At 40.5% G+C, this 27,226-nt stretch overlaps 1 protein-coding gene across 2 annotated transcripts; it reads left to right on the forward strand.

Moving 5' to 3' along the window:
• Positions 1-26,761, forward strand: sgsm1a (small G protein signaling modulator 1a). Of its 2 annotated transcripts, none has more exons than XM_046034521.1 (26): positions 1-43; positions 177-220; positions 6,998-7,073; positions 12,679-12,841; positions 13,124-13,276; positions 13,360-13,427; positions 13,960-14,105; positions 14,557-14,694; positions 15,357-15,481; positions 16,906-16,973; positions 17,117-17,280; positions 17,751-17,886; positions 17,987-18,130; positions 18,674-18,803; positions 19,300-19,364; positions 19,531-19,676; positions 20,590-20,718; positions 20,805-20,987; positions 21,486-21,557; positions 21,753-23,018; positions 23,115-23,239; positions 23,600-23,682; positions 23,821-23,930; positions 24,081-24,177; positions 24,631-24,798; positions 25,027-26,761. In XM_046034521.1, the coding sequence occupies exons 1-26, from the start codon at positions 28-30 to the stop codon at positions 25,113-25,115; spliced, it is 4,104 nt and encodes a 1,367-aa protein (XP_045890477.1). In that variant the 5' UTR covers positions 1-27; the 3' UTR covers positions 25,116-26,761. The 2 variants fall into 2 exon arrangements, with proteins under 2 accessions (XP_045890477.1, XP_045890479.1); XM_046034523.1 differs by having other exon boundaries at positions 21,816-23,018.
• The last annotated feature ends 465 nt before the right edge of the window (positions 26,762-27,226 follow it).

Below are 27,226 nucleotides of genomic sequence, written 5' to 3' on the forward strand. Positions count from 1 at the left end.
GCTGCTTGCAGACAGGAGACAGGATCCATGGCAACAATGGCAGGTGGGAGCAAATAAAACCCCTTAAAGATTAATAATTTTGAATCCTATTTGTCTTCTTTTGAGTATCTAGAATAAGTGAAGTTGTGGCAATTGTATAAACGTCCTGTGTGGGACTGTTTGTGTTGTGTTTTTAGAGACAGAGACCCGACAGAGGCTGCTGCGCACCGTCAAGAAGGAGGTGGGTGTTTTCAGCTCAACTGTTATCGAGTCGGAAAAACAAACACCTTGCTTTGTATGAAGCTGTGTAGTTCACCCTGTACTCAGGGAAGCTTTTCAGGTGATCTCTAACAAAACCTGGGTGACACTTAGTGTGTCTGTACTCAATGTTCTCTCTTTTCCTGAGATGGGTGGCTTGGATGCTCATCAACATCTTTGAAAAGACTGGAAAACAAGCCTAGACCATATGAAATAAGACAATATTAATAGTTGTTTTAAAGTTGTTTCTTACAAGTCTGCATCTCTTATTCGGTGTTCCCTTTCTGAGTGTTCGTGATGCAGTTCAATAATTATTCGGGTGGAGAAGCAGATTATCCGTAGTCAGTGTTTGAGGTGTTATGGCAGAGCAAACCTTCAGCCTTCTGCCAAGCCATTTGGTGGTTTCAGTTAGACACAAACTGTGTGTGTGTGTGTGTGTGTGTGTGTGTGTGTGTGTGTGTGTGTGTGTGTGTGTGTGATATGTGTGTAATGCGTTATATGGTGGTGAGTAGACACAAATATGGAAGCAGCTTTGCAGGTTTGTTCATCAGGTTTTCAACCCTTCATGTCACTCATCATTTCAGTTTGGGGTTACTACAGTAACACAGAAGACCATAGGTCAGCAGAGATGAAATTAAATGTCACTAACAGTTAGATTGTCTGCCATTCAACACCTGACTGAGATTTCTTCTCAGGGGGTCCCAAATGTTGGGAAAAGGAAATGGGATTCATGAATGACATGTTATTGACTAAGGGGAAATCATTCACATAAGCCTGTCATCTTTTCTCATGCAAGCAAATGGCGCTGAGATTCAAAGCTCAAGCTGCATGAGCATCCATTTGGAGGAAGAATGATGATTTGTTAACTTCTTTTAATGTCTTTTTATTGTTTAAAGAAAAGATGCTCAAGATGATGAAAGAGCCGCACCAGCTAAATAAAAAAACCTTTTCTGGACCTGCTTTTTTTGTCACAATATTATCACATTTTTAAGGCCTGCTGGGCTTAATCTTATTCTCATGAAACTTCCCTACAGCGGATGTGAAAGGTTGAAGTCCAGTACTTTTGGGTTGTAGCTGTAAAAAAAAAAAAATTACAAATGTAGCCACAGCCTATCAGTAGTCCACATTCTTGGTAAACCACTGCATCAGACCACAGGATTTGGTTGAACCAGCTAATCATGAATCCATTACTGTGTTTGTGTGTAAAATCATAAGTTCTTACAAATGTCTGGATTCAAGGGAGAGGTTTACGAAATCAGATTACACCATTAAATCCTATGCCTTAGTAAAGACTTTATAGTAATATGTAAATCAGTTGCATAGAAACACCCTGTCATAAGCAATCAATTAGGCAAGCGGGAAGTCACTAAGCATTACTAGCTGTAAAAGAAACCTCTTAGGAGGCCTTGGGATATATTAAACTTATCCTACCAGACCATCCTTTTGTAAACATAGACATGAATGTGTTTTGCTAATATAGGCATAGGCTACATGTAAATATATAGAATGGTGTTAGTCAGTATAGATTGAGAAGGAAATATCCAGTTAAGATAACCTAACCGACTTTATAGTGATTTGAGATTAACGTTATTAGCATAATGTTTTGTAGTTTGAGGTAAGGTTACTACATTGTGTTGTTTTTGCAATTTTATAAAAGTTTACATATTTATTTTATTGCATTTTCAATTATCAGGTCAGAAATGTCGACCATATTTGTTTCACTCTTCTATCTGAACTGTCTAACTTACATACTGTTTAGCTATATAGGTTACTGCATGCTTACGTTAGCTTTGTCACTTTGTTCAGGAAGCTAACTTTACAGTTAACAGTTATTAACTGTTATACCTTTTTTCATGTGTAGTATTCACTTCTGTGTACGAAGTAGTTTGCGTGGTGAAACCTGTTTTAATTTGGGATGTTTATCGCCACTTAAAAAACACCTTTGTTGTTCACATTGACCAAGAATTATAATAATAACTTAAAAGAAAGCTTAATATCAGCTGGGCAAACTGTGTGTGAGTCTCTCCATTGTGTCTCCACTGTCCTCCATTGTCGTGTGTGTACTTTGTGGTCACTCCTGTTGAGGCGTTTGTTTCCTTGTTTGTTCAGGGAAGGTTTTCTCAAAATCACAAACACCTCACTTTACATTTACACATCTACCGTAAACACCTTCAGCCCCGGGAGCTTCCCAACATAAACTAAGCTATTGTTGGTTTTGGTCGCTTGAAGACTCAACTGAAGCAGAGGAAAATTAACAGTAGTTTTAATGGAGCAGAAAGGAGAAGATTTATCCCAGTCCAGACCACCTTTTTAACCTCCTTCTCTTAACAATCGATGGATTTGTTTCATTAGTTGCATCTCAGATTGCCTCATAAATTACACAACTTTATTTCTGCCAAAGAAAGATAAAAATCACATCCTTCTTGTGAAAGGAGGAACGTAAAGACATTGGTCTGATTTGTTTTGAGACCTGCTCGCGGGCTTATCAGTGAGACCAGACCCTTCCCATGATTAAACCTGCCTCCTCAGTGCTGATACGGCCTCGCTGAGATTCATTCACAGTGGCTCGTTCACTGTTTACTGCAAATGCAGCCCGATGGAGTCTGTGGATGGAACAACAACGCAGCACGATAGCTCACTTTTTTCACAGATAGCACTTCATTAAAATCAGCATTCATTTTGATGAGATAAAGAATTTTTATTTATTAGTGGGTGCTTTTCAGATTCATCTGGAAAGATAGATGTTGTTGTTTGTACCATTTTCCCATTACTTCATGATTATTATTTCTCTGTGTGGGTTATACCATATGGTGTCTCTATGCTGTGTGTTTTCACGCTATCCTTGCCCAGCTGGTTATGTGCCACCAGGCTGCTCAGACATACCTGGATGTGGGCCATTATCCAGAGAGTGCCGGACGTCTGTGGCAGCAGAATTACCTTCTGGCACAAAATTGGTTTGAATGAGATCTCTTATTTGCCTTAGCTTTGATATAGAGCCCCTCTCAGTCTGTCCCTGTGTCTTTATCTTGCTCTGATCATGCCTCTGAATTGTGCTCCTCCCTCTGTCTTTTTGTATATCACACGTGCATGCAAACACAAATACACACCGTGTTTGCTAAAGGAGGGGGGGAGGGGGGTGCTATTAGAAAACTCGCCACAGAGATCTGCACCATTTACTTTCCTGTTTCACTTTTTTTTAAGGCTGAGTGCTTGCTCAGGATGAGGTTTCAGGCAGTGGAGTGTAAGACAATCCACCCAACTTGTTCTGTGTTTTCTGCTTAATAGAGATTTTTATGATTCCTGGTAGCATGTTGATAGAACAGGGTTGATTCATACTGCAGGAACAAACCGCAGGGAAATCATCAAATATTGTTATAGTTGCTGATAGAGATCATTAAACTTTGACTATTATATTGTATTTGACTTTATCTAGGTGAATGTATTGATAATCAGGTTTTGGCATGGAGGAGATAGGATTGGCTGGCTGTACTGAGAGAGATGGTTTGCTGCCAGAATCAGAAGTTTGATACAAATACACGAGTTTGTACGCTACTTTTAATTCAGCTGAACTACAAGGCACTGCTGGTGTGAGAGTTAGGGTAATACTTCATTAACTGGTAGTAAGTGTGGAGCCTCTTCTGGCTGTTTACATCAGCAGCTTTGTGGTCCACCTTAATCTCAGGTGATTCTGTATTGTATGAGCTTCACTCTTGACAAAACAATCTCATCACAAGGTTAAGCCAACATGGACAAGAAGTCCTCAAAATGCTCAGGAACAAATGGCAATTTGAAGAACTACAGTTCCATGACAACATCATCTGATGAGGAAGCTGTGATTTGATCAAAAGCTCCAGAACAGCTACTCAATGGACCCTGTGGTTAGATTGCCTTGTCAACTACTTAAGGCTGTGTAGCGGTTGTGTTGGTTTTGAGGCAGAGTCACTGCCTTTTGAGCCTGCTTATTCATTATGAAATTGATCATTCAAAAGTGTAATTGCGATACATAACTTTAAATCAAATATAGCTCTGTATGCATAGATTAACACACAGCATAACCAATGATGATTTTTCTTCTTCTTTTTTTCCTGTCGTGTTCCCCGCTTATTCATCAGTGGCCCACAGAGATGATGAATAATGAAGGGTGGATGTTAATGGATGGGGCTTTCTCTCTGGCTGTTATTTCATGGCTCTGCTGTTGCAGGAGTTAATTGGAATACTCTGAAGATCTTTTATCAATGGCTGATGCCTTCAAGCTACAGTGATTAGTTTGAGCAGACTGCGCTACTCTAACAGATACGTTTCTGGTGAGAATATATTTTGTGGTGAAAATTCAATCGAAATGGTACATTTGGGGTAGATTTGTGCTTTATTGATACCAAATTAACACGCTAGGACTCTCGGTGGATGGATGATGTGTGAAATTATGGCGGCGCTACATTTAGATTAATTACTGTAATTAGGGAGCTGCGGTCATTTTTGTTTATTTTAGAGATGAATGAATGTTGTTGACACATCTTCTTTGGTGGAAGTGATCCACTGTGCGACACATGCTGTCTCCATAGAAACCTGCCGTTTGTCTGTGCTTAGACACGTCACCATATTAAATTCTTTGGAGGCCTGATCTGTAACCCAGATGAGAGAGATGAGAAAACACGAGGAGGAGTCTGCGTCCTCAAGCTGGCAAATCAATCAGCTTTCTGTATCAGGTGCACTCAGAAAGAAAACTATAGTGCACATAAGTCCCCTGTGTTTTATCTGTGTGTGTGTGTGTGTGTGTGTGTGTGTTTTATATAAAAGTGATCATGAGCAGAGCGGGTGTGCATCACATCAGACTGGCACTGTCTCGGTTGTGTTGGCAGCATGAATCATTTCTGTTGACGCTGAAGATAACAAAGCTGCTGTAGCGAACGGGCCAGATTTGTGTAATGACTGCTGTCTAATTAGTGATGTTTTTTAATATATAAATGTTTCAGGGGGACATGGGTCTGGGTGCATTGTTGTACAAAGTGTTTGTAAACTTTTTTTGTGAGAGATTAGTCAGTTTGGGGTCCTTATCTTGCATAAACAGCGAGGGTGCAATCAGTGCTCAGTGGGCAGATTCTTCTCAGCAGCATCACAGGAAAACAAGTTGTTTTGTGTCTCACTGTTGAATCTTAAATAATGGTCCTTATAGTCTCTTTTATTGTTCTCCCTTAGTTCAGGCATTGCTTTTATGAACTCCATATGGACTAATGAATATGGTTGCATTTACATATGTGTTTTAGATTTACAAGTAGGTTCAGGGATTTTTTATTACTATTCGCACAGAGTGACAGTATCTATCATTTAAAAATCTCTGGTTTTACAGGATTTTAGTTTCACTTTAATGAAGTTGGTTGTTTGTTTGTTTTTCAGGCATTTCTAACTGTTTTATTTGGACATTCACATTTGGTTATTTTTAAGCTAAATAGCTGCCTAATCACATTTGCTGAAACAACATGATATATCGGTATCACAATACAAAGTTGCCAGTGGTGGGAAGTAACTTTCAAGTACAATTTTGAGGTAGTTTTTTGATTATCTCCATTGTATGCTACTTGATACTTTTACATACTTTCTACATTTCTGAGAGAAACAGCACTTTTCACCCCTCTATATTTTTTGACAGTTATTACTTATTACTTTGAGAGTACGATTACAAAATATGAAAGATGATGCAATGTCTTTTTGCTGATTGATACTTACCTCTGCTTCTGACAATGAAAATGAAGGCTTATTAACATTTAGTTCTTACTTCTATATTCACATATCACAATATATCTTCCTCCCGGAAAATTTTATGAGCAAGCTGTAAATATCAAACCAAGAAAACTAATATTGTTAGACAGCTGGCTGCTTCATGACCGGTGAACTGCCTCTCAGAGAAAAGATTTGCTCACGCCACTGAAGGATTGAATCAAAGTGTAGATTGGAAAAAAAGGTTATAGAGCAGAGGAAACCTCAACCCCTGGAGCGAATAGCTGTGTGTGCGTGTGTGTGTGTGTGTGTGTGTGTGTGTGTATTGGTGAGCGTATGTCTGTGTTTGTGTAGAAGGTGCAATGTGGTCGTTGTGGACAGACTCATTTCAACAGGAAATTACAGCTATCACTGTGGCTGTGTCCGGAGGTTGATATTCTCTATGCAGATTGCAGAGCTGTGCCCACACATAGGGACGTCTCCATAGCCACCGGAGGGATTGATTTATTGGTTGTTTCAACTATTGGTCTCTAGCTGTTGTCAGGTCAGCTATCGCCATGATGACATAGCCTAACTAATGAGCGTTACCTTGTGAGCATGTCTGACCTTCTCCATCTTTTTGAAAGTTGACTTGGGTTTGCATGAATAGGATGTCATCAGCTTTTGACGCAACAGAATCAAACTGCTCCCACTGAGGATTGGAAAGGGTTCAGAAAAAGGGGGTCTGTGCTGGATGAACGCCAACCACCCCCACCCCAATGTAACACTTCCATTTCCCAGTAGAGCTCCTTGGGATGAGAGCTGGTGACTCATCCAACCAACATAACATGCACTCTTCTTCCCACTCGTTTTTCTTCCTCGTTTCAACTTTTCAACCCCAGTTCACGCCTGAGCCCTGCACTCTCCTCCCACTATTTTACCCTCTCGCATTAGTTTTATAAATTCTCATAATTATCCAACGAGCCCCTTCACAGACATGTGCGAGTGTCAGTTGTGGCATTGTGTTAATGAATGAGTCATCCAGCATCTGCCATGTCATTGACAGGTGAAGCAAATTATGGAGGAAGCCGTCACCAGGAAATTTGTTCACGAAGACAGCAGCCATATTGTGTCCTTTTGTGGTGAGTAACCAAACATACAAATGAATCACACAGTTGAACAATTTTGCAACACTGAAAAGAGCCTGAGTGGGTTTTTTATTGAAATGTTGTCTGTTTTATTTTATTGAGTATTAAGTTACTGTGACATTTTGCAAGCATTATCTTTAGTTACTTTTGTCACAGTTAAGTCTTGGATCTGTTTCTGTAAAAGATGCTACTATTTGTAGGTTATCTTTGAGGGGAAATATGTTCTGATTCATTTTTAGATGAATCAGAACATATTGATGATTTTCTTGACATGAATTGCTTTCTTTAACTTTACGCTATTGACTTTCTTTCTCTCTTTCATTATGTTCTTTCTTCTTATTTTGGTCTTACACAGAACACAATACATCTAACAAGTCAATTTTTGGTCACAGGGCAAAATTAAATACATGAAGAAATAAAGGAATACATATAAATGCAGTTAAGCATTACAAAAACTGTAATGGAAAATGTTATGTTATGTTAAAATGTCCTGCTAAGTCACTTGGATGTCATACTGTAGTTCTGACACGTTTGCCTCTCTTACTGTTCCACTCTGCAGCCATCTTAAGAATAAAAGGTTACTCACAAAGTCACTCAGAGTCCAATATAAAGTTAGAGGTTTTACTGTTCTGACATTTCAGCTCCCGAAGTAGACAGCAATAATCTTCCCTTGTTCCTTGTGGGCAAACTTACTGAAACAGAACCAAATGAATGTAAATGAAATGAACATGAAGGTTGCATTGAGCCAGTCTATGGACGAGGCAACTTCCTTCCTTCACTAACTGGTGACTAATGAGCTTTTCACATCTGACTTCTACATTAGGATGTACATGGTTAAAGATGACCTTCTAAGTTAACCACATTTCAACAGTAACATCAGAACAAATAAACACAACTAGTTATAACTATCTCATAGAACACAAATTATTCCCCATTACCAACAATAATTTGCATATAGAATTATTGACCAAGATACAGTACAGTATATTCGAGCAACATTTGGCCATAACAAAGCCAACTTACATGTATTTACATGGAGTAGTGTAGGTTATGAGGCAACAATCAAAGAAGATAGAGTAAAGTTGGTGGTCCTTTTTATTGGATGGTTTTTCCTATGACAAGGATCTTTGTCCAACAACAAGAATATATTTGCTTCATAAAACTTTAACAGGGAAGGAAGTTAAGGACATTTAAAGTTCAACATTTCACCAAATGTTATTGTTCTTGCCTCCAAATGGTTCTAATATAGTGAGAAACACACTGCCCACATGCAGGCGCTCACACTTGTCAAATATCTGGCTCAGCCCAGAGCTGTAATCAGTAACAAGATATATTTTAGGGGATTTCAGTGGGAATGAAATGACTCTCAGCTTTCAGAAAATGTGATATTTTTACTATTTAGCAGCCATGTGTGCAGACAAAGTTCTTTACTCATATGATGAGACTCTCAGAAAGCCGCTGAATTTTTGGAAAAGGTATTTGTGGTTGAAACAGAGGAGCAGTGATGAAACCTTCCTTTGACACAGACTTTCACTACCGTGTAGAAAAATAGTGCGAATAAATGAGTCGTCTTCATGTACAAGGAGATGCACTAGCGAAATACATGGAGAAACATTTGGGTCTCTATAGGCCTGTCTGCTTTATTTTGTTGTGCAAATGGCACACATTGCATTGCACAGACTTAGTGAGGCGATGGGCGACACCACTAGTAATAAGTAATGAATAGTGAGAAAGGAAAACAAATAGACATTAGAGCCACAGTGACTCGTAACGTATATCATCATTTCACACACATATGACCTTAAAAAAGTTTTTTTTAAAAGTGAGAAAGTGAAACAAAATATTTTGAAGAGGCAGAAAAAGGTCAAAGTGCTGAAATGAAATGAAAATTACATTGTAGAATACACAATCAAATGTGTGTGCTTCTTGAGTCTGTAGAGGTGCGATCACACTACCTCATCATGATGTAAAGATGTATAGCTAATTTGGATTTCATAGTGTACAGCACAGCCTGAAAACGCAGCTTAGTCCAGATCTTTTTTTAAACTTTTATTTAAGGTTATTTGTCACAGAACATAGGTGTTTATTACAGTGTGAAGGAAAGTCTTCACACATGTCAGTATTGTGGGCATTGTACGTGCTTTATGTGTTTGCATTACTGCTTTCATGTCGCATGTCATCAGTTTTCTTGACCTGTAGTGTGGTCGTTATCTGTTGGATTATTTAATGGCCTGTTTTAATAGATGGCGGTCAGTCTAAAGCTTATCTTTGTTCTACTACTAGCATACGTCCCAGTGGACACGTAGCAGCTTGGGATGACCCTCTCATCTCCCCGGTGTGTTGTCTGCCAGATTCATCTTTCTCCTGACTCCTCCTGTGATCCTTATTTTGACTTTTACCGCACGTCCTCTTTCAGCTGTGGTCTGCTCTCAGAGATGAGAGCGAGCGGAGGTTGGGAGAGGAGCTCGGCCAGCTCACCGGGGAGCAATTAGTCTCCACCATCATGGCTACTTTGATGATCTGGCTGGGCAGAGGCTGAAATGTAGACGGAGGGAATGTGTGTCAAAACGCCACTGTTGACTTGAGTTCAAGTGCGATCAAAAGTAGCGCAGCAAAGCTAAAAACAACCACAGTTTTATTGATAGATTAGAAGCTCTGTTCTGTATTTCCTTAGTTTAATTTTTAATCCTCAGTTTACCCAGTTATAAACTGCACCTTTTTTCTTTCCTCCTCCAGCCCTGTGTGTTAAAGTCCTCGTTTCAGCATACCAGTTATGACAGGTCAAAACAATTCTTTTAAATGGCTCAGTCACTCTGATTAATTCGATAGCTCTGAACAGATCAGTGAATCCCTTTGTTTGATTTCACCTTTACAAATGCACACTGAAGCCTTATCAAAAAGCCACTTCCACTTTTGCCTGATGGTGGCGCTAGAAGTATTGATGTAAAGTTGCAAACTTGTATATCAACTTTGCGGTTTTGCTGATGGTCAAGAAAGAACGGCTCACACCTTTTTCAAGATTATATTTGGAGGATCCACTACTGACCTACTGACTAATATTTCAGCACTGTCCATATTAAGACCTTGTGTTGGTGCCTTTGGCTGCTCTGTGTGTCACTGTCCATTGTCTGCTAATGCAATCAGTTGCCACAGATACAGGATGATTAGAGGCAATTTACTGTATTAGCTGTTTTTACCAGGAGTGACTGCACAAAGAACTAATCCTACTGGCATGATGCGAATTTTCTTCAGTGCACATTTAACTGTTGTTTGTGAATAACGTTGTAGGAAAACGGTTCAGGTCAAATTTAACTAATTAAGTTGATTCTTGTTTGATCTCTGTGCCTTGTGTCTCATACTGAACACTTTATGGTTTTATTTGTATGTGCTCTACAGTGATAAACAAATTTCCCAAGTGTGGGATAAACAAAGTGTGTTGTAACGCTGCCACTGGTGCTGTTGTTTATTTCAGAGAAGTTTTGTCTCTGCACATACTGTGGCACACGGGGGATTTTCTCTGTAGCTTTATGGATAGACAGTAGCTTTCAAAATGTAAAGGTTTGGGAGTTTCTATCTTTCCACTTTTGGCATTTCAGACTAGTTAGCAGAAATGATGAGAGAGTAAGGATGATGAACTATATTTGGAGACCTTTTCATGTTACGCTTTGTTCTGACATTTAGCTTCATGCCCTTATTATGATGTGGAGGGGGAAAAAGAGGCACAGAGAGATAACGAACTAAATCCAGGAAGAGAGGGAGAAGAAACAAATGTGCAGAAAAGACGATGAAGATAGTTTAATTTAAAAAAATTAAAAAATGAACGTTGATGGCTGTGGCACTTTTATTGCCTAGGTTGAAGTAAACCCCTGTTAACAGTGATCATATTAACAGCAGTGTCAGAGAAAGTGACAGGTGTGACGGCATGGAGGCAGGAGAGAAGCTGCATTTGAAGGAGTGGGGATGATTGAGACAGAGAGATCGCGATGCTGATGAGTTGCCACTGCTGCCGCCGCCACCCCTCCCTCCGGTCGTCTCTCCCCAGAGCTCGATCGCTCCGTCAACTGGGGTTGCCATGGCAACCCAGGCCTTCCCCCTGACCCCATGTGAACAGAGCCACAGGATTAGTCCTGAAAGAGAAACCAAATGTCAACACAGCTCCAGGCACTGCCACGTAGGCCCAGGAGAGATGAGGGATGTCTGATTTTCTGCACAGTCGAGTGATTGTGCGAGTGTGTCATCATGTCATCAACTTGTGTTTCCACTCATTGCAGCTTATGCAAAGATGATTATGTGAAGACATGAATTAATAACAACAGCACCTGGAAAATCCATTTAGGAAATGTGCAACTTAGCAGACCGTGAATACACTGTTCCTAAAAATGTAGCAGAATGGTTTTCTACAGTTTTATATACTGTAGTACTGAGTAATATTCTCTGATTCAGACACAGTTTCAAGACATGAACACAGAAGTGTATGGTACCAGTTGCCACATGCTTCCTTTCATATTTAAATGCAGTGTTAAATTGATATATTACACTTACACTTATATACACAAAACAATATTAAACACATCAATACAGTAGACATGCACAGTGCAGAACTGCAGATGGGGATGAAACTCACTTGACAGCTGGCATGTTGTTCACAAATGTTGCTGTTGGTTATTTTTAATATTACACCCTGGACTCCCTGGAAAGCAGTATTGACACTGAGTGGATTATCCCACTGAAAAAAAATAAATTGACTTGAAGTGGATGTATGACCTGCTATTATGTATGACAAGAGGTTTGTGCCACAAACCCACATTTCTTGGAAAATAATATAAATATTAGGTGCCAATGTCACAAAGTTGCATTTTATGGCACAAAATGTTTGTCTCAAGTTTTACAAATTAAAGCTGCTCTATTCAATATTTTCATATTAACAATGAGTGAAATTACTCTGTGTAATATGAAAGCCCCGTGGAGGACTTGGTGATTGTTTTTGCTCTACACTGATTTATTGTTTAAAGAGCTATGATATTATAAATTTATTAGGAATCAGTAACATGACTCCAAATGAATGCTAATTTTGCTCCTCTTCAGCTGGATGTGTAAATAGGTAACTATTTACTAATGACACAACAACCTAACATATCAAATGTGTTATGTTTATAGCTTGTTCTGCTTCCCCCAAGTGGCCAAAAAATAAATAAAAAACTATATTAGCTACTTAATTTATAACGAAATGGTAAAAATATTATTATAACATCAGTATAATCTTTTTAATGGCAAGAAAAGTATTTCATGGTACATAAAGTGACACAACCAAAGTGGACACAAGTAATGGTGTTTTTGTGTTTTCCTGTTGCGTAGCAGCAGAGTCCGAGAATGAAAAGTTCACTCTGTTTGTGCAACACTTTAATCCTGAGCAAAATATGTCAACTACTTTTGTTGGGCCAAGGTGTATTTTGCTTGCATTATAGAAAAATTTATTAAAAAATTATTTTGTTGGTTTCCTTTTTATTATTATGCTGTTCTGACATATAGCACAAGGATGGTGCTCTTTGGTAAAGAGTATATTTAGCTTTATTCTAACCATGTGTTTGTCTCCACACAGCTGCCGTGGAGGCATGTGTTCTGCATGGGCTGAAACGACGAGCAGCAGGCTTTCTACGTAGCAACAAGATAGCGGCACTCTTCATGAAGGTGGGGAAGAGCTTCGCCCCGGCTGAGGAGCTGTGTAGGAAAGCCCAGGAGCTCGAGCAGATCATCGAGACTAAGTGAGAGACGCACACGTCACAGCTCATTCTCACACATCACAGCAGTACTTCAAAGCGTACATCAAAGCCTTGTGCAAGCAAAAGCACTGAAAACAAATGGCTGTCTGCTTACTTGAAGGGCTATTTTTAATTATGAAAAGCTTCTAAATAATTCATGTGTATAGGCTTTTATGAGTCATGAATCACTGATGCCATTAGCTTCATGCAGATTCAGTTTTACTTAAGGGAATTTTAAAAACATGTTTTATTTATCTAAAAACTTTTGACTCTCCTCATCTACAGACGGAGTCAAAGCTTGCAAAGTCAAGACAGCCTTCGCAAGATGCCCCGACTGCCCAACCTCACCCCACAGGGAGTCAAGAGCCTGTGGATCCGGACGGCTCTATTTGAGAAGGTGCTGGACAAGATTGTCCTCTACCTGGTGGAGAACAGCTGGTAAGTTGAGAAAGGCCAATAACTGTTTTTGCTACAAGAACTCTGTTTCCCCTCAAAATTCCCCGTGCACGTTTGTCTTCCAGTAAATACTACGAGAAAGAGGCTGTTCTAATGGACCCTGTGGACGGACCTATCCTTGCCTCTTTGTTAGGTAATTATATGTGACATTGTAAACATGTGTCTCTTTTAATGCAGTCATCTAACTCAGGCTTATGTTTACATGAAAATGCTGAAATCTTTGTTGCTGCTAACTCTTGACCAGAGGAGTTTTAGATTGAAGCAAATAAAGCTGGCAGGCTAAACTGTAAAAGTCCATTCTTCAACAACACGAAAATGATCCTTCACTGGCTTCCCACCAGTGGCCTGAGCCAGAAACACTGTTTCTAGAGACTAGCAAGGGAAAAATACTCCCACAACCTGTAACAAGCGGTATTTCAAAGGGTTACAAGCTATAAAGGTTGGTAACCATGACTCTAAACTATCAAAAAAAAATCTTTTTACCTTTTTTTATGGTGGAACAAAAGGTTGATCACATGATATAGTACATCTCCACCTTTTAACACAAAAATGTACTCATTCTATTCCTGAGTGTGCTCAGGGTGTTCAAGGTAATCCGATGTGGATCACTTTTAAACTGATTCTTAGTCTCTGCACTATGTAACTATGCACTTTCTTTGTGACAGTTGGACCTTGTGCATTGGAGTACACAAAGATGAAGACAGCTGACCACTTCTGGACAGACCCGTCTGCTGACGAGTTGGTGCAAAGACATCGCATCCATGGTGGCCACAGCAGACAGGATTCCCCCACTAAGAGGCCTGCACTGTGTGTAAGTATTAAAACTGGTAATACAGTAGATGATCATGCAGAATTAGTGCCAGGCTTTTTTTTATGTTTTACCCCACATAGCATATATTATAGAGTTTTGCATCTGATCAGTTAAATTCCCCTCTGAGATGCCGTCTGTCTGATTAAAGAGGCTCTGCTAAGATTACTGCATAAGGTGACGCACAGCGCATCCCAGAGAACAGAGTGTTTCTGAGACCTTGACACTTGTTCAGTTTTCTGTGAACCAGGTCGACCTAGCCTATCACAGTGATGTGTATTTGTGTTTGAGTATTACAAGCAAAAGTAGGCTCATGTTTTGGAACAACGGTGGATGCAATGGTGCACATGAATGAATGTTCTGTTTCTCATTTTTATTCACAGCAAATGGCTACTACCACCGGTTTACAATGTTTGTTATGTAATTTGATATGTTTTGTGTCTGATCTGTGCAGATTCAGAAGCGACACTCCAGCAGCAGCATGGATGAACGCCCCTCGCCCTCGCCATCAGCTCGTGACTATGTGGAGTCCCTGCATCAAAACAGCAGGGTGACCCTACTGTTTGGCAAAAACAATGTGCTTGTACAACCGGTAACTGTCTGAGTTATTAAATTAAAATCCTACCCCATGATTTAGACAGAATGTTTTGTGAAGGATGCAGCAGCAGAGTATTTACTTTTTAAATTTTTATTATAGGCCAAAGTGTCTTAATGCAGTGCTGTACAGTATTCTGTGAAACACTTATTGTGGAGGTGCAAGCAAATAGTTGATTATAACTTACTTGAACTGCCTCACAAATTGTCAGGAATATCATTGATTAAAATAGCCTAATCAGTTGCATCAGGAGGGTGGCTTTCAAAACATAATGTTGTTTTACACTAACTGTTCATCCTTTCACATCACAAACCTGGCCGGTCTATACAGTACCCTGAAAGTCTTGCTTTCCTTTGTTTATGTGTGTTAGCATTTGTATAAATGCATGGACAAGGCAGTCTTCTCCATTACATTTATTATTTTATCCAAAGTGACTTACAATTGCTATATATGTCAGAGGTTGCACACCTCTGGAGCTCAGGGACGCACTGGTGGATGGGCCATAGTGGGGGATTGAACCCGGGTCTCTCACACCAAAGGCATGTGTCTTATCCATTGCGCCTTCTCTGCATACATACAGTCTTCTTCAGGCTTAGGGAGCCAGACCTATACTCCGTTATTGCATCAAATGAAAACATCCATCCTTGTGTTTGTTTCAGAGGGATGATATGGAGGCAATCCCGGGTTACCTCTCTCTGCACCAGAATGCTGACATCATGACCCTGAAGTGGACGCCCAACCAGCTCATGAACGGCTCTGTCGGAGACCTGGACTATGAACGCAGGTGCAACATTATCCAGTTGCAAATGGATTGTGATTTTGGTGACTGTGTCTATCTACAAAGCCTGTGTTTGATAATATAAGTAATCCTTCTCATATTAAGAATAGTTTATGTTCTTCCTGGCAGACATGTAAACACTGCTTTATTTCTCTACATGTTCTCTCTGCTGTTTGTGTAACACTGGGGTGTTGAATCTGAATAATGCAATGTTTTTGTGCGTGGCTCAGGGGTTCAGTATGCAGCTGATCTGATGAGGCTTATTGTCAGCACACCAGCTGCCAGCAGATGGTTTATTGACTGAGACACATCTCTCAAAATAGCAAATGGTGTTAAGGTCCTGTGCATACCACACCCCCTTTAGTTACTGTTGCTAAGTCCGACAAACTGTCGGAGCTGTTAGACTTTTATCACTGTATTATAAGGTAAATATTGACAAATTTGGTGGGAAAAGCGATCTCAGAAAGAAGCATTTTAAGGTTGTATTCAGGCTGTCAAACTGACTCAAATGGATGTGGGAAAAAAAATTAAAGATAGAAGCTAAAGCCAACCGAAGTGAAAAGACAACGATATTAAGGATCAACACTGTTCCTGTAAATCTGGATAGGCCTTATCCATTATTAAAATCGTTAAAAAGCAGAACAGTAGGGATTTATAACGTTACATTCAGTAGGAAGTTAGCTAGCGTTAGCTAACTTACATTACATTAGGAACAGCCCACAGCCTACATTTTTCTGGATTTATTTTAGGTTTTGGAAAGAGAATAAATCTTGTTCTCGTGACAGCAATATGGTGCATCGCCACATCTCGTGAGCTCAGTGTATCATCACACCTCTAACATGAGCCCTTATGTCCCCACTACTTTTCAACACAAAGTGACGCCCTTGCGTGTCGGTATCTTTCTCTTGTTGCAGTAGACAAATGCATGTTATCTATACAACATGTAAGCTTAAAAACAGACTCTTACACTGTCTCTGTGTGTTTCTCTGCTTGCATATCCTTCTCACCTTTTTTATTCCTGACCATTTTGCATGCCTGATTGATCATTGCATTAGCCAACTCTGCTCCTGCTCCTCTGTGTGGACACTCTTGACTACTCTGTTTTATTAGCCATAAAATGAATGTTCCTTGGAGCACCTTGGTAGCTGAGTGGTTACAGACCATGTAACCTCAGCATCGCCTCTTCGGTTCCCCCTTCCCCCTCTCTCCCCATGTTTCCTGTCTGCCTCTGTCAAACTGTCCTTTAGAGGTGAAAATACCGCCCCCCCCCCCCAAAAAAAAGAAGGGATGTTCCTTGAGATTTTGACTCGCACAGATAATACATAAGCATTCCCTATGGACTTGTTTTTCACTGTTAGCTGGTGAGCCACCCAATATGATGCTAAGACTAGTCTGGCTTCTTTTTCTTAAATACTTATATTTTTTTTCAGTGTATACTGGGACTATGCCATGACGATCCCTCTAGAGGAGATAGTATACTTGCACTGTCACCAACAAGGTGGGTCCACACAAACCTTCTTTACCATTATACTGCTATGTTATCTCAGTGTTTGTGTTTAATTTGTCTGCAAAGTGAACAGGTGTCAAATAAAATGGCATGAATAATTAAACTAATATATCATCCCTGTGTGCCTCCTCTAGTTGACAGTGGGGGGACGGTGGTGCTGGTCAGTCAGGATGGGATCCAAAGACCCCCTATTCGCTTCCCCAGAGGAGGCCACTTGCTGCAGTTCCTCTCCTGCCTGGAGAATGGCCTGCTTCCCCACGGCCAGCTGGACCCTCCACTCTGGTCCCAGAGGGGAAAGGTCAGCGCAGGAGGGCTTTTGTTGGTGTGGCTCCCTGACTTCAGATCCAGATTACACATATTGGGCATTGTTTTAGTAAAAGTGCACCAAAATGCCAAATCAGCTTTATCTGATCAATAAATCAATAAAAAAGACATTTGGATTTAGAATTGCACTTGCACTGCCTGGTGGTAATATAGGTTGACGTGATACTGATGAATGCGTGGCTTATTAATGTCTCTGCACCGCCACACAAGAAGTGTCTGCTTTAATGAATGGGTGTTTTTGTTGGACTGTGAGTGGCGTTTTTTCTGCAGCTAAACTGAATAATGGAAACCACCTACGCGTGTTCAGCCACTATTAATAGGCTTAAGCAAACAGACACTCATCATCTTTAATTCACATGGATTGCTTAGCTGAGCTCTAACAGCTGAGATTTTGTTGTTGTTGTTGTTGGTATTAGTTAAATAACACCTATATTCTCACTGCAGGGAAAGGTGTTTCCTAAACTGCGGAACAGGGTTCCTCAGGGATCTGGATCCTCAGAGTCGGTCTCAGATAAGGAGGAGGACGAGGCCACAGACTACGTCTTCCGCATCCTCTTTCCAAACAGCCAGTCAGAGTTTGGTGAGATTCCCTCTAGGGAAGCAAATTAATATGAGCAGTGCCCACGGGCCTCTCCAGATTGTTGCACTTTTATGAGAATGTTACTCGTTGTTTGTTACAGTGACTGTAACCCATCCTTCCCATCTGACCTCCTCCCTCTCCCTTCAACTGAGTGGACAGTCCCCCTCCATAACAGGGACCCTGGTTGTACCCAAGAGGTCTCACAGCTGTCCTGGAGAATCCCCCTCACTCACAGGAAGCACCTGTAACACTGTCACACCTCAGCTCTTCTGTCCGTCTGTCAGCTTGCCTTGCTTTCCCTGCATCTAATATCTTCCTGGTCTGTCCTGCACCTCAGGCAAAGTTTATGGATGTGTCCTTTTATTAAATGCCCTCCCACCCCCCGCCACCTGTTCACTCCTTTTTTTTTCCTGCATTCCAGCGCAATTACCTTTTAACAGCCGACTGATTTAGCAAATATGGCTCCTGAACTGAGAAAGGCTCTTGCTCAAGTCATCTTTCTCTCTATAATAATGTAATTGAAAATGATGGCTTCATGCTTTCAAATTGTTCATCAATTCCAGATTGCATAAATGTTTTTGTCAATATCTTTGCTCTAACAGGAATCAAATACAAACATATTCTGCTCTGAAGTGCTTTCAGCAGATGACGATTGATCAGCATAATTCTGCTTATGCGAAATGTTCCAGCTGTGTTGAAATCATCAAAGTGCAAATGTAATTGTTCTTGAAAGCCTGAGCAGCATAATGCTTAAGTGACAATGGTTGTGTGCATGTGCATGTTGCAGTGACTCCTCCAGACTTGATGGATCAGGGAGCTACACTGTGGCATCCCACTCTCAGGAAGCCGTCGTGTTCCTCTTGTTCTCAGCGGAGCTTCGCTGACGGGGCGACACCCAAGGGCTGTAACCATGAGAGGTGAGAAATAAACACACTTGAAACTAGGCTGCGTTGTGTTCCATCATGACAGGGAAACTGCTGAAGGCTACAGAGGTGCCAACCAGAAATCCTCAACAATACAGATGAAACTGGGAAGGGAGCAAAATTACAGGAACCTAGCAATTACCCAGAAGACAATTGTGTGACATTTGCTTCACTGACATGAGAATGTGTTGGGAAAATTAGGTGATAAGCAAAGCAGATAAAATGGTTGGAGGCTATGAACAAAGCCATTGGGCTAATTTGTTCCATAAGGCAGCACAATAGGCAGTCATTTGAATGATAAAAGGTTAGCCCCAACACTGTAATAAACTCTTCATTAGATACAGTATCTCGTACATTCAGGACAATATGAATAACTTCTCATGCACCAGATGATTAGTTTAATGACAGTCCTTTAGAAAACAGGATAGTTGCATAATGTCTAGTGTTTCTTCCACATAAGTGAAATGCTCTGTGCTGTATCTTCCTGCAGGGCTCCTCTGAAGCTGCTGTGCGACAACATGAAGTATCAGATCATCTCTCGGGCGTTTTATGGCTGTATGTGATTACTTATTGTGTACACTGAAAAGCCTTAAATATTAGTATATCTTCACATTCCCTATGAAAATGTGTTTCAAGAAGTAGTAAATGATGCATAAAACAACATTTTAATCATCACTAACATCTGCAGATGCATAAAGTAATCAACTGTATTGTCAACCAGGGTTGGCATACTGCCGTCACCTGTCCACTGTGCGTACACACCTCTCCGCTCTCGTAAATCACACCATTGTGGCACCCAACGTGCCGCGCGATGCCTACAAAGGGCTCACTACAGACGTGTGGCAGACATTCCTCAAGGACTGCACAGTAAGCATCGCTGGTGTCACAGCACTGCAACACAAACTTCACACTGCTGCTGACAGTATGCCATTCACACACACACACACACCATGCATGCATGCATGTCCACTCCCAGGCTTTCTCTTTCACTCTATCACTCTTCTGTCTCACCCATATTCAACCTCTGCTAATCATGTGGCTCACACCATTAGTCTCACACCATCAGACGGCATGAAGCATGACTAATGGACCTGTCTGTCTCAGATTAATGTGATGTATATTTGATGATTATTGGGGTAACCACCAATAACCCCGATACAGTAGAATTAAAGAGAAAACAGTTCATTCTTGACCATGGAAACAGTAGTTTGACAAAAGAAGGTCCACTTACTAGCTTTTTCTTGACCTAACAATTGCATCTCATGATAAGTGGATAGAGTTTGAGACATTATAAATTTAACCATTTATATTTTAAAGTGGTTGAAGTTATAAGGATTAAATGATTGTAGGTATTAATGTATTTACATTTGAGTTACCTATAGGACTCAAATCAAAATGGAACATACATGGAGGGACACAAGTTTACCCTTTAAATGTTTTATACAGCAATGGATTATTAGATGAGTAACCGCTGTGGACATGTTCTTACTCTTACTGAAGGGAATTTTTATTTATCTTCCTGTGAAGTAAATTTCAAAATAATGAGCACATATATGCTGTACAGTGACAGTTGGGAGATGCAACAGTGCCTGTAGTCTTCAACATCTGCCACCCTCTTGGATGCATTAATCATTTCCTGCACTGACAGAGTAAAAGCTACTATGATGTCTCTGTCTACAGGCTGCCGTGTTGTTAATACAGCGAATGTCTTTTTATATGAAGGGGGAAAAAGGGGCCAAAAAGCAAGGCCTGAGTTGACAGACATGTCTTGTGTCTTCAGGCATACGAGGAGAAGGAGCTGCTTCGTCTGGTGTACTTCGGTGGTGTGGACGCCTCGCTGCGTAAAGAGGTGTGGCCTTTCCTGTTAGGTCATTATCAGTTTGGGATGTCAGAAGCCGAGAGAAAGGAGGTTTGTCATTCAGACAATTATGGCTTTGCTTCCAAAGCGTCTTCCGCCTGAAGTACTGACCCTTGATCCCTCACCACTCATTCCAGGTGGATGAACAGGTCAGAGTGTGCTACCAGCAGACCATGCGCGAGTGGCTCGGCTGTGAGGAGATTGTCCGCCAGCGGGAGAAGGAGCAGCATGCCGCAGCACTAGCAAAGTGCTCCTCTGGAGCCAGCATGGACAGTACCAGTCAGAAGATGATCCACCATGACTCCACCGTCAGCAATGAGGTGAAGCAGTAATACACACTTTTATTCATTCATTGTCATTCGTTAGACAGTGTGCACACATCTAGCCTGACACCCTGAAAAGGAATTGGCTGTTGTGTCCTCGATCAGGACTTTGTACAGAAAATTTACAGTATAAAAAAGATAAATGTGCTCGGTTTTATCAGCTATGAGCAGTACTTACCAGCGTGTGAAAACAGTTGTATAACTTCTGTAGCTCTGGAGGGATTGCTCTGTTTTATAGTCTGCATTATAGAAGACTCATTCTAAAGACATGGGGATTTACTAGGCTTAGAAGGTCTAAAGAAAAGCTATTGGTTGCATTATGGAAAATGTAGATTCCAGCATTTTTGGAGCTTGACTCATGGAAGGAACCTTTTACCTTTCTATTTTCCTTCAACTTTACAAAAGTGCAATACTATATCACCTGAGTTTCCCTTTAATGTGAGCACAGCATGAGCCAACATACGAAAAATATTCTTATATAATAATATCTTCCAGTCCCAGTCCTCCCAGAGCTCAGACAGGCAGAGTCTGGCTCACCTGCAGAGTGACTCCAGCAGCAGCACACAGGTATGAAAAACTCACCATATTAGAGTCTAGCGTAGATGGTCTTTAAAAAATGGAAACAAACTAAACAGCACTTCTGTTACAGTTGTTATAACAATAAAACATTTTATGACACATGTCTCAATATATGAATAAAGTCATGCATGTGATGTGTACTTTTTGAACCAATATTCCTCATCCCTGCATTCTCTCCCCTAGTTCTTCACATCCTCCCACCCCTTCCCCTGGAGTAGCATGCTTCCCTTTGGCTTGTTCTTTCAGGTGTTTGAGTCCGTAGAGGAGGTGGACCAGATTGAGACGGAGCCCAAGAACGAAGAGGCCAAACAGGTGCCAAAGATGCCCAATGGAGCTCTGCAGAACGGGACAAGCTCTCCTGACTCTGGGCATCCCTCGTCCCGCAACTTCTCCGTGACCTCCGGCCTGTCAGAGGGCTCACTCACAGAGGACAGCGCTGCACCTGATACAGCCCCAAGATCTACAGCTGTCCCTCAGGCGGGCATTCAGCCTCAGAGCCTCGTCAAACCTGCAGCGGTAGAGAGTGAAGGGCTGGCAGAGGAAACTGACAGCCAGGTGAAAGGTGAAGTGAGGAACAAAGAAGAGGGGGAGGAGGAGAAAGCACCTGATGTGACCAAAATGGCAGAAAATACCAAGACTGAGGGAACAGGTCACAACATGATCCAACCATTGGAGGAAGGGCTGGTGAAGGCCAACAAAGAGACAAGTCTGCCACCCATAACACAAGAAACTGTTGATGAGTCTGGAGCAAATCAAACAGAAGATAAAGATCTGGATGCACTGGCAAACTTAAAAGGAATGAAATCTTTAGAGTCAGTGTCTGATGAGGATGCTATGATGGTATCAGCAGCTGCTACAGAATCAAAAGGAGAACTCGTTGAGCAAAGTCTTAAAAAAGAAGGAGAAGTGAGTGTCGAGGGAACATCAAACCTCAAGAAACCTTCAGAAACTAACATGGAAAAGATGAAGGAAATGGACGAATCAAAGACAAGTAAACCACCAGAGATTTTATTGGCAGAAAGGAAAGAAAATGTATCTGTAGATCCCGTGGCTCCCGCAGTTGAAAAGAACCTTGTCTTCGCAGCAGACGCAGAGGTCTCGAGAACAAGAGAAGCCTACTTTGCCTCTCAGAAAGACGAGGCTCAGACTGAATCTGATGAATCTCCCTCAGCCATAGAGATGGAGGAGATCCCCAAAGCCAAAGTTTCCATGATGCCTTGGAGCAGGAAGGGACGTTGTGAAGCATCGTCTTTCTCTGACGACTCGGCCCCTCACGTGGAGCTCAGGCAGGAGGAGGAGCAGGCAAAGCCCAGTCCAGAGGGCACAGAGTCCATCCTGTCTGAGGAGCCGGAGATGGAGAGCCTTTACTCTAACTTTGACTCTCTGGCCGGGTCTGAAAACACCAAGAATGAAGCGACCTCTCAAGAATCTGCTGGGAGTACCTTCACTGTATAAACACTTTTTTTTTTCAAATGAATTCATCCTCAAATCAAACCAACCATATAATGAGCTTGTTTAATTTATTCATTGTTTTGTTTGTTTCAGCAAGAGCTTTTGGACTTGTACACATTAAATCTACACCGCATCGAAAAGGATGTCCAGCGCTGTGACCGAAACTATTGGTACTTCACTCCTGCCAATCTGGAGAAACTGCGTAACATCATGTGCAGGTAAAATTATTATTAAATTAAACAAAGGCAACTTCACCCCCATGCACCTTCACAAAAGCACAACTGAAGGGCCACCTATAATAGGAAAAATATGTGCCTAGAACCTCCTAGGACAAGAAAAGTATTATATTTACACATTAGAGAAACCTAATAATGTAAACATGAATCTTTATATAGATTTTTGCACTTGATACAGTAGTTGCCTTGATAAATGGTGAATTTTATTTTCAAAAATGTATCTTTAGCGTTGAAGAAAAAGTGGAATTACTACTTAATCTGGACAGCAGTGTATGACTCAGATTGGCAGATAAAAAGAGCTGAGATCAGTCAAGGTCACTTCTCTTGGTTGTATATTTTCAGCTATATCTGGAGGCACCTTGACATCGGTTACGTACAGGGCATGTGTGATCTGCTGGCTCCACTTCTAGTCATTCTGGATGATGGTGAGTCAACTCTCTGAATCACTTCTTATTTGCCCTCTTCTCTGACATTTGGTGTATTTTTACAGTTATTGACTAAACAACAGAGAAGAGTTTGCCCACTCACTTTCTTGCTACGGCTCCCTTGTTTCCTCCTTTCAGAGGCCCTGGCCTTCAGCTGTTTCACTGAGCTCATGAAGAGAATGAATCAAAACTTTCCACATGGAGGAGCTATGGACACTCACTTTGCCAACATGCGCTCTCTAATCCAGGTGAAACAGCACCAGTCTGTACACACACTATAGCAGTCAGCACTAAAACCACTCAATACCCACAAATGTCCCACACTTTCACACTTTTTCTCCACAGCCAGTCTCATTATATATTTTACCTGAATCTCCTCTGATCCCCTCTTTGTGTAGATCCTTGATTCTGAGCTGTTTGAGCTGATGCACCAGAACGGAGACTACACGCACTTCTACTTCTGCTACCGCTGGTTTCTACTAGACTTCAAGAGAGGTAAAGTGGTGCGAAAGAGTTTGTGCCAATTAGAGGGGTAGGAGATTGACTCCTCTTTAATCCCTGTTTGTGGATAAAATGCCAAACCACTTGGCAGCTTGCTAACAAGGCATGAAGTTATTAATGCTCGGAAAGGATTTAGAAGTCAGTTATATTTTTGGAAAACCTTTCCTGGGAGTTGCTTATGACATAATTGGCATGAACTGCTGCTGCGTTGGATAGGTTTTATATTTAATTACATTTAAACTGAAGATTCAACTATGGACCATCGTGTTTTCTGAAAACTTTCTCACCAGGGTATGTCAGTGTGTTCTCTCTCCCACCCCAGCAAACACCTGCTTCCACTCTTATTTCTCCACTGATAACGCCACTTCCTGCAAACTTGCCTCCCATCCGAGCCCTCACACACTGGCGTGGTTCGACTCCCGTTCCTTTATGTTCTTTTTCTTCCAGAGCTGGTGTACGATGATGTGTTTGCAGTCTGGGAAACCATCTGGGCGGCCAAGTATGTCTCTTCTAGTCACTTTGTCCTTTTCATTGCCCTGGCACTTGTGGAGATCTACAGGGACATCATCCTGGAGAACAACATGGACTTCACTGACATCATTAAGTTCTTCAATGGTAAAACATGCAGCAGACGTAATTCACACGCATATCTTCTTATCCACTAATTTTACACATTAAAGATCAGTTTACTTGTCGTTGGGAGCACTATTCAGCCTGCCAACAGTTGTATAATGCTGTCTGAGTTATGCATTTATAACAAACACCTGCAATAAAAGGGACTTTTAAAGATTTTTTCCTTTGTTTTTTCCCAAATTAAAATGTGCATGCTTCTTTGTCTTTCAGAAATGGCTGAGCACCACAACATAAAGCAGATTTTGACCCTGGCCAGAGATCTGGTGTGCAAGGTGCAGATGCTGATAGAGAACAAGTGATTGTGCCGTTTGTCTTCTTTTCCTTCCAAGTAAAGTGTGAATGGCTGTAGCAGCACAAGAGTAAAACACATATGAGCACACATACGCACACACACTACACAAAGCCTCTACAATCACCGATTGCTGCTATGAGCCTTACCGACTGTATCCACAATGTTGTTTGTGTTGTCAACAGGTGTATGAGAATAGTATGCTTCATATTTGTCAGTATGTTCAAGCGAAAACAAATGTATCTGAAAAACTATTACTATAATTTAAAAATATTTTTGTCAGAAATCTCTTTAAGTGTCAATCTTAATCCGAGTGCACTTAATTTTCTTATTTTGAGATATGGATGGTTTTAGTTGCACATTTCAAGCCAAAATGCAGAGCTGAATTCAACCAGAGACTATATTTATGAGAAACACATTGTGATAATAGTTGATGATAATTATTTTAATAGTCAGAGTCTACAAGATTAAACTTTAAATATATCAGTAAGTTGTGCCCGAATTCCTGCCCCTTATAGAAGGAAAGAATGTCAGCAGACTTTTCATTTTCTCTGAATACAACACCCGAAAATCAAATTCACTTTCACTGTTTGACTGATCATAACACTGGCTTGTAGTCCGAAACGTATCTACAGTTATGTTTAACACCCAACATTATGAATAATTTAGCTTTTAGCACCATGTCAGTGATTTAGCGTCCAACAGTGTTTTTAATGTCCTTGAACTGCCTTGTCTGCCAAATATAATGTCTATTTGTTTTGTGTGAATTGTACCGTACTAAGAGAAAAACTGTGTTCAACTTGATTAGGCTGATGATTATATTATGTTAACTTGTAAAATTATAACCTAATATTTAAGTGACTTATGGATGTCTGGGCGGAGATTTATATAAAGCAACAAGCCTGATTTGATAGTCTTAAGTTGTTTTTCATTATCCTGTGAACCACTGTATATTTTGTAAATTGTGCAGTTTAATCAACTTTACTTTTTGTCTTGTATTGGCTGGTGCCTGATTGTTGAATTAAATGTTAATTTCATCTTGAACATGATTATGAATAGGAAAGATCAGATGAGACTGTGATGATATTTAGTCACACTGACCAAAGGAAAGGTTTTATGATTCCACTTGAACTTGAACAGAGAGATGAAAATGAAAGGTACAGTCTGACATATTTATATGTCATGCATATGACATGTTATGGGGGGAAACTGTTTTGACGTTTTGGCAGATTTCAGGCTTGTGAGGACACACAATATGTATGCTTTTAATCCCTTAAATGAATATTAATGTTGGTCTCAGTTACCAGCATTCATGCTTTTCATTCATTGCCTCATACTTCACAAGTGTTGTTTCATGAATGTGGTAAGATGAATTGCTTTTAATATTGATGTTTCTTTGTGAATGCTAGCTGCTGCAAACCTATTTTAATTTATTAACATTTACTTGCCAAAGTATTTATTTATTTATTCATTTCTTCATTCATTCAGATGCTGCTTTGTTTGTAAAGCTGATATTTTTATTTTGTGGCCAGTTCTAACTGTGTATTGTAAAACAATCAAATTCTATACTAAGAGTTCATATATATATATAATTAAATGGTATATGTTCTTATAAAAAAAATAAAAATGGAATCCGCATTATTTTTCCAAAACATGTTGTAATGTGAATCTAATGTGAAACTTGTATAATGTATACATTCACTCCACACAGACATACACAGATATACACACAGATATATTTCAAGTGTTCATTCCTTTTAATTGTGATGATTATAACTGACAACTAATGAAAACCCCCAAATCAGTATCTTAGAAAATTAGAATATTGTGAAAAGGTTCAATATTGAAGACACCTGGTGCCACACTCTAATCAGCTAATTAACTCAAAACACCTGCAAAGGCCTTTAAATGGTCTCTCAGTCTAGTTCTGTAGGCTACACAATCATGGGGAAGACTGCTGACTTGACAGCTGTCCAAAAGACGACCATTGACACCTTGCACAAGGAGGGCAAGACACAAAAGGTCATTGCTAAAGAGGCTGGCTGTTCACAGAGCTCTGTGTCCAAGCACATTAATAGAGAGGCGAAGGGAAGGAAAAGATGTGGTAGAAAAAAGAGGGAT

Source organism: Micropterus dolomieu, linkage group LG21 (assembly GCF_021292245.1).
Source record: "Micropterus dolomieu isolate WLL.071019.BEF.003 ecotype Adirondacks linkage group LG21, ASM2129224v1, whole genome shotgun sequence".
Lineage (NCBI taxonomy): Eukaryota > Metazoa > Chordata > Actinopteri > Centrarchiformes > Centrarchidae > Micropterus > Micropterus dolomieu.

Bases quoted from the DNA above. Each gene is read 5' to 3' on its own strand.
- sgsm1a (XM_046034521.1), top strand. The intron at 14,695-15,356 runs GTAACTGTCTGA...TGTTTGTTTCAG, and splicing joins ACAATGTGCTTGTACAACCG to AGGGATGATATGGAGGCAAT. The intron at 15,482-16,905 runs GTGCAACATTAT...ATTTTTTTTCAG, and splicing joins GACCTGGACTATGAACGCAG to TGTATACTGGGACTATGCCA.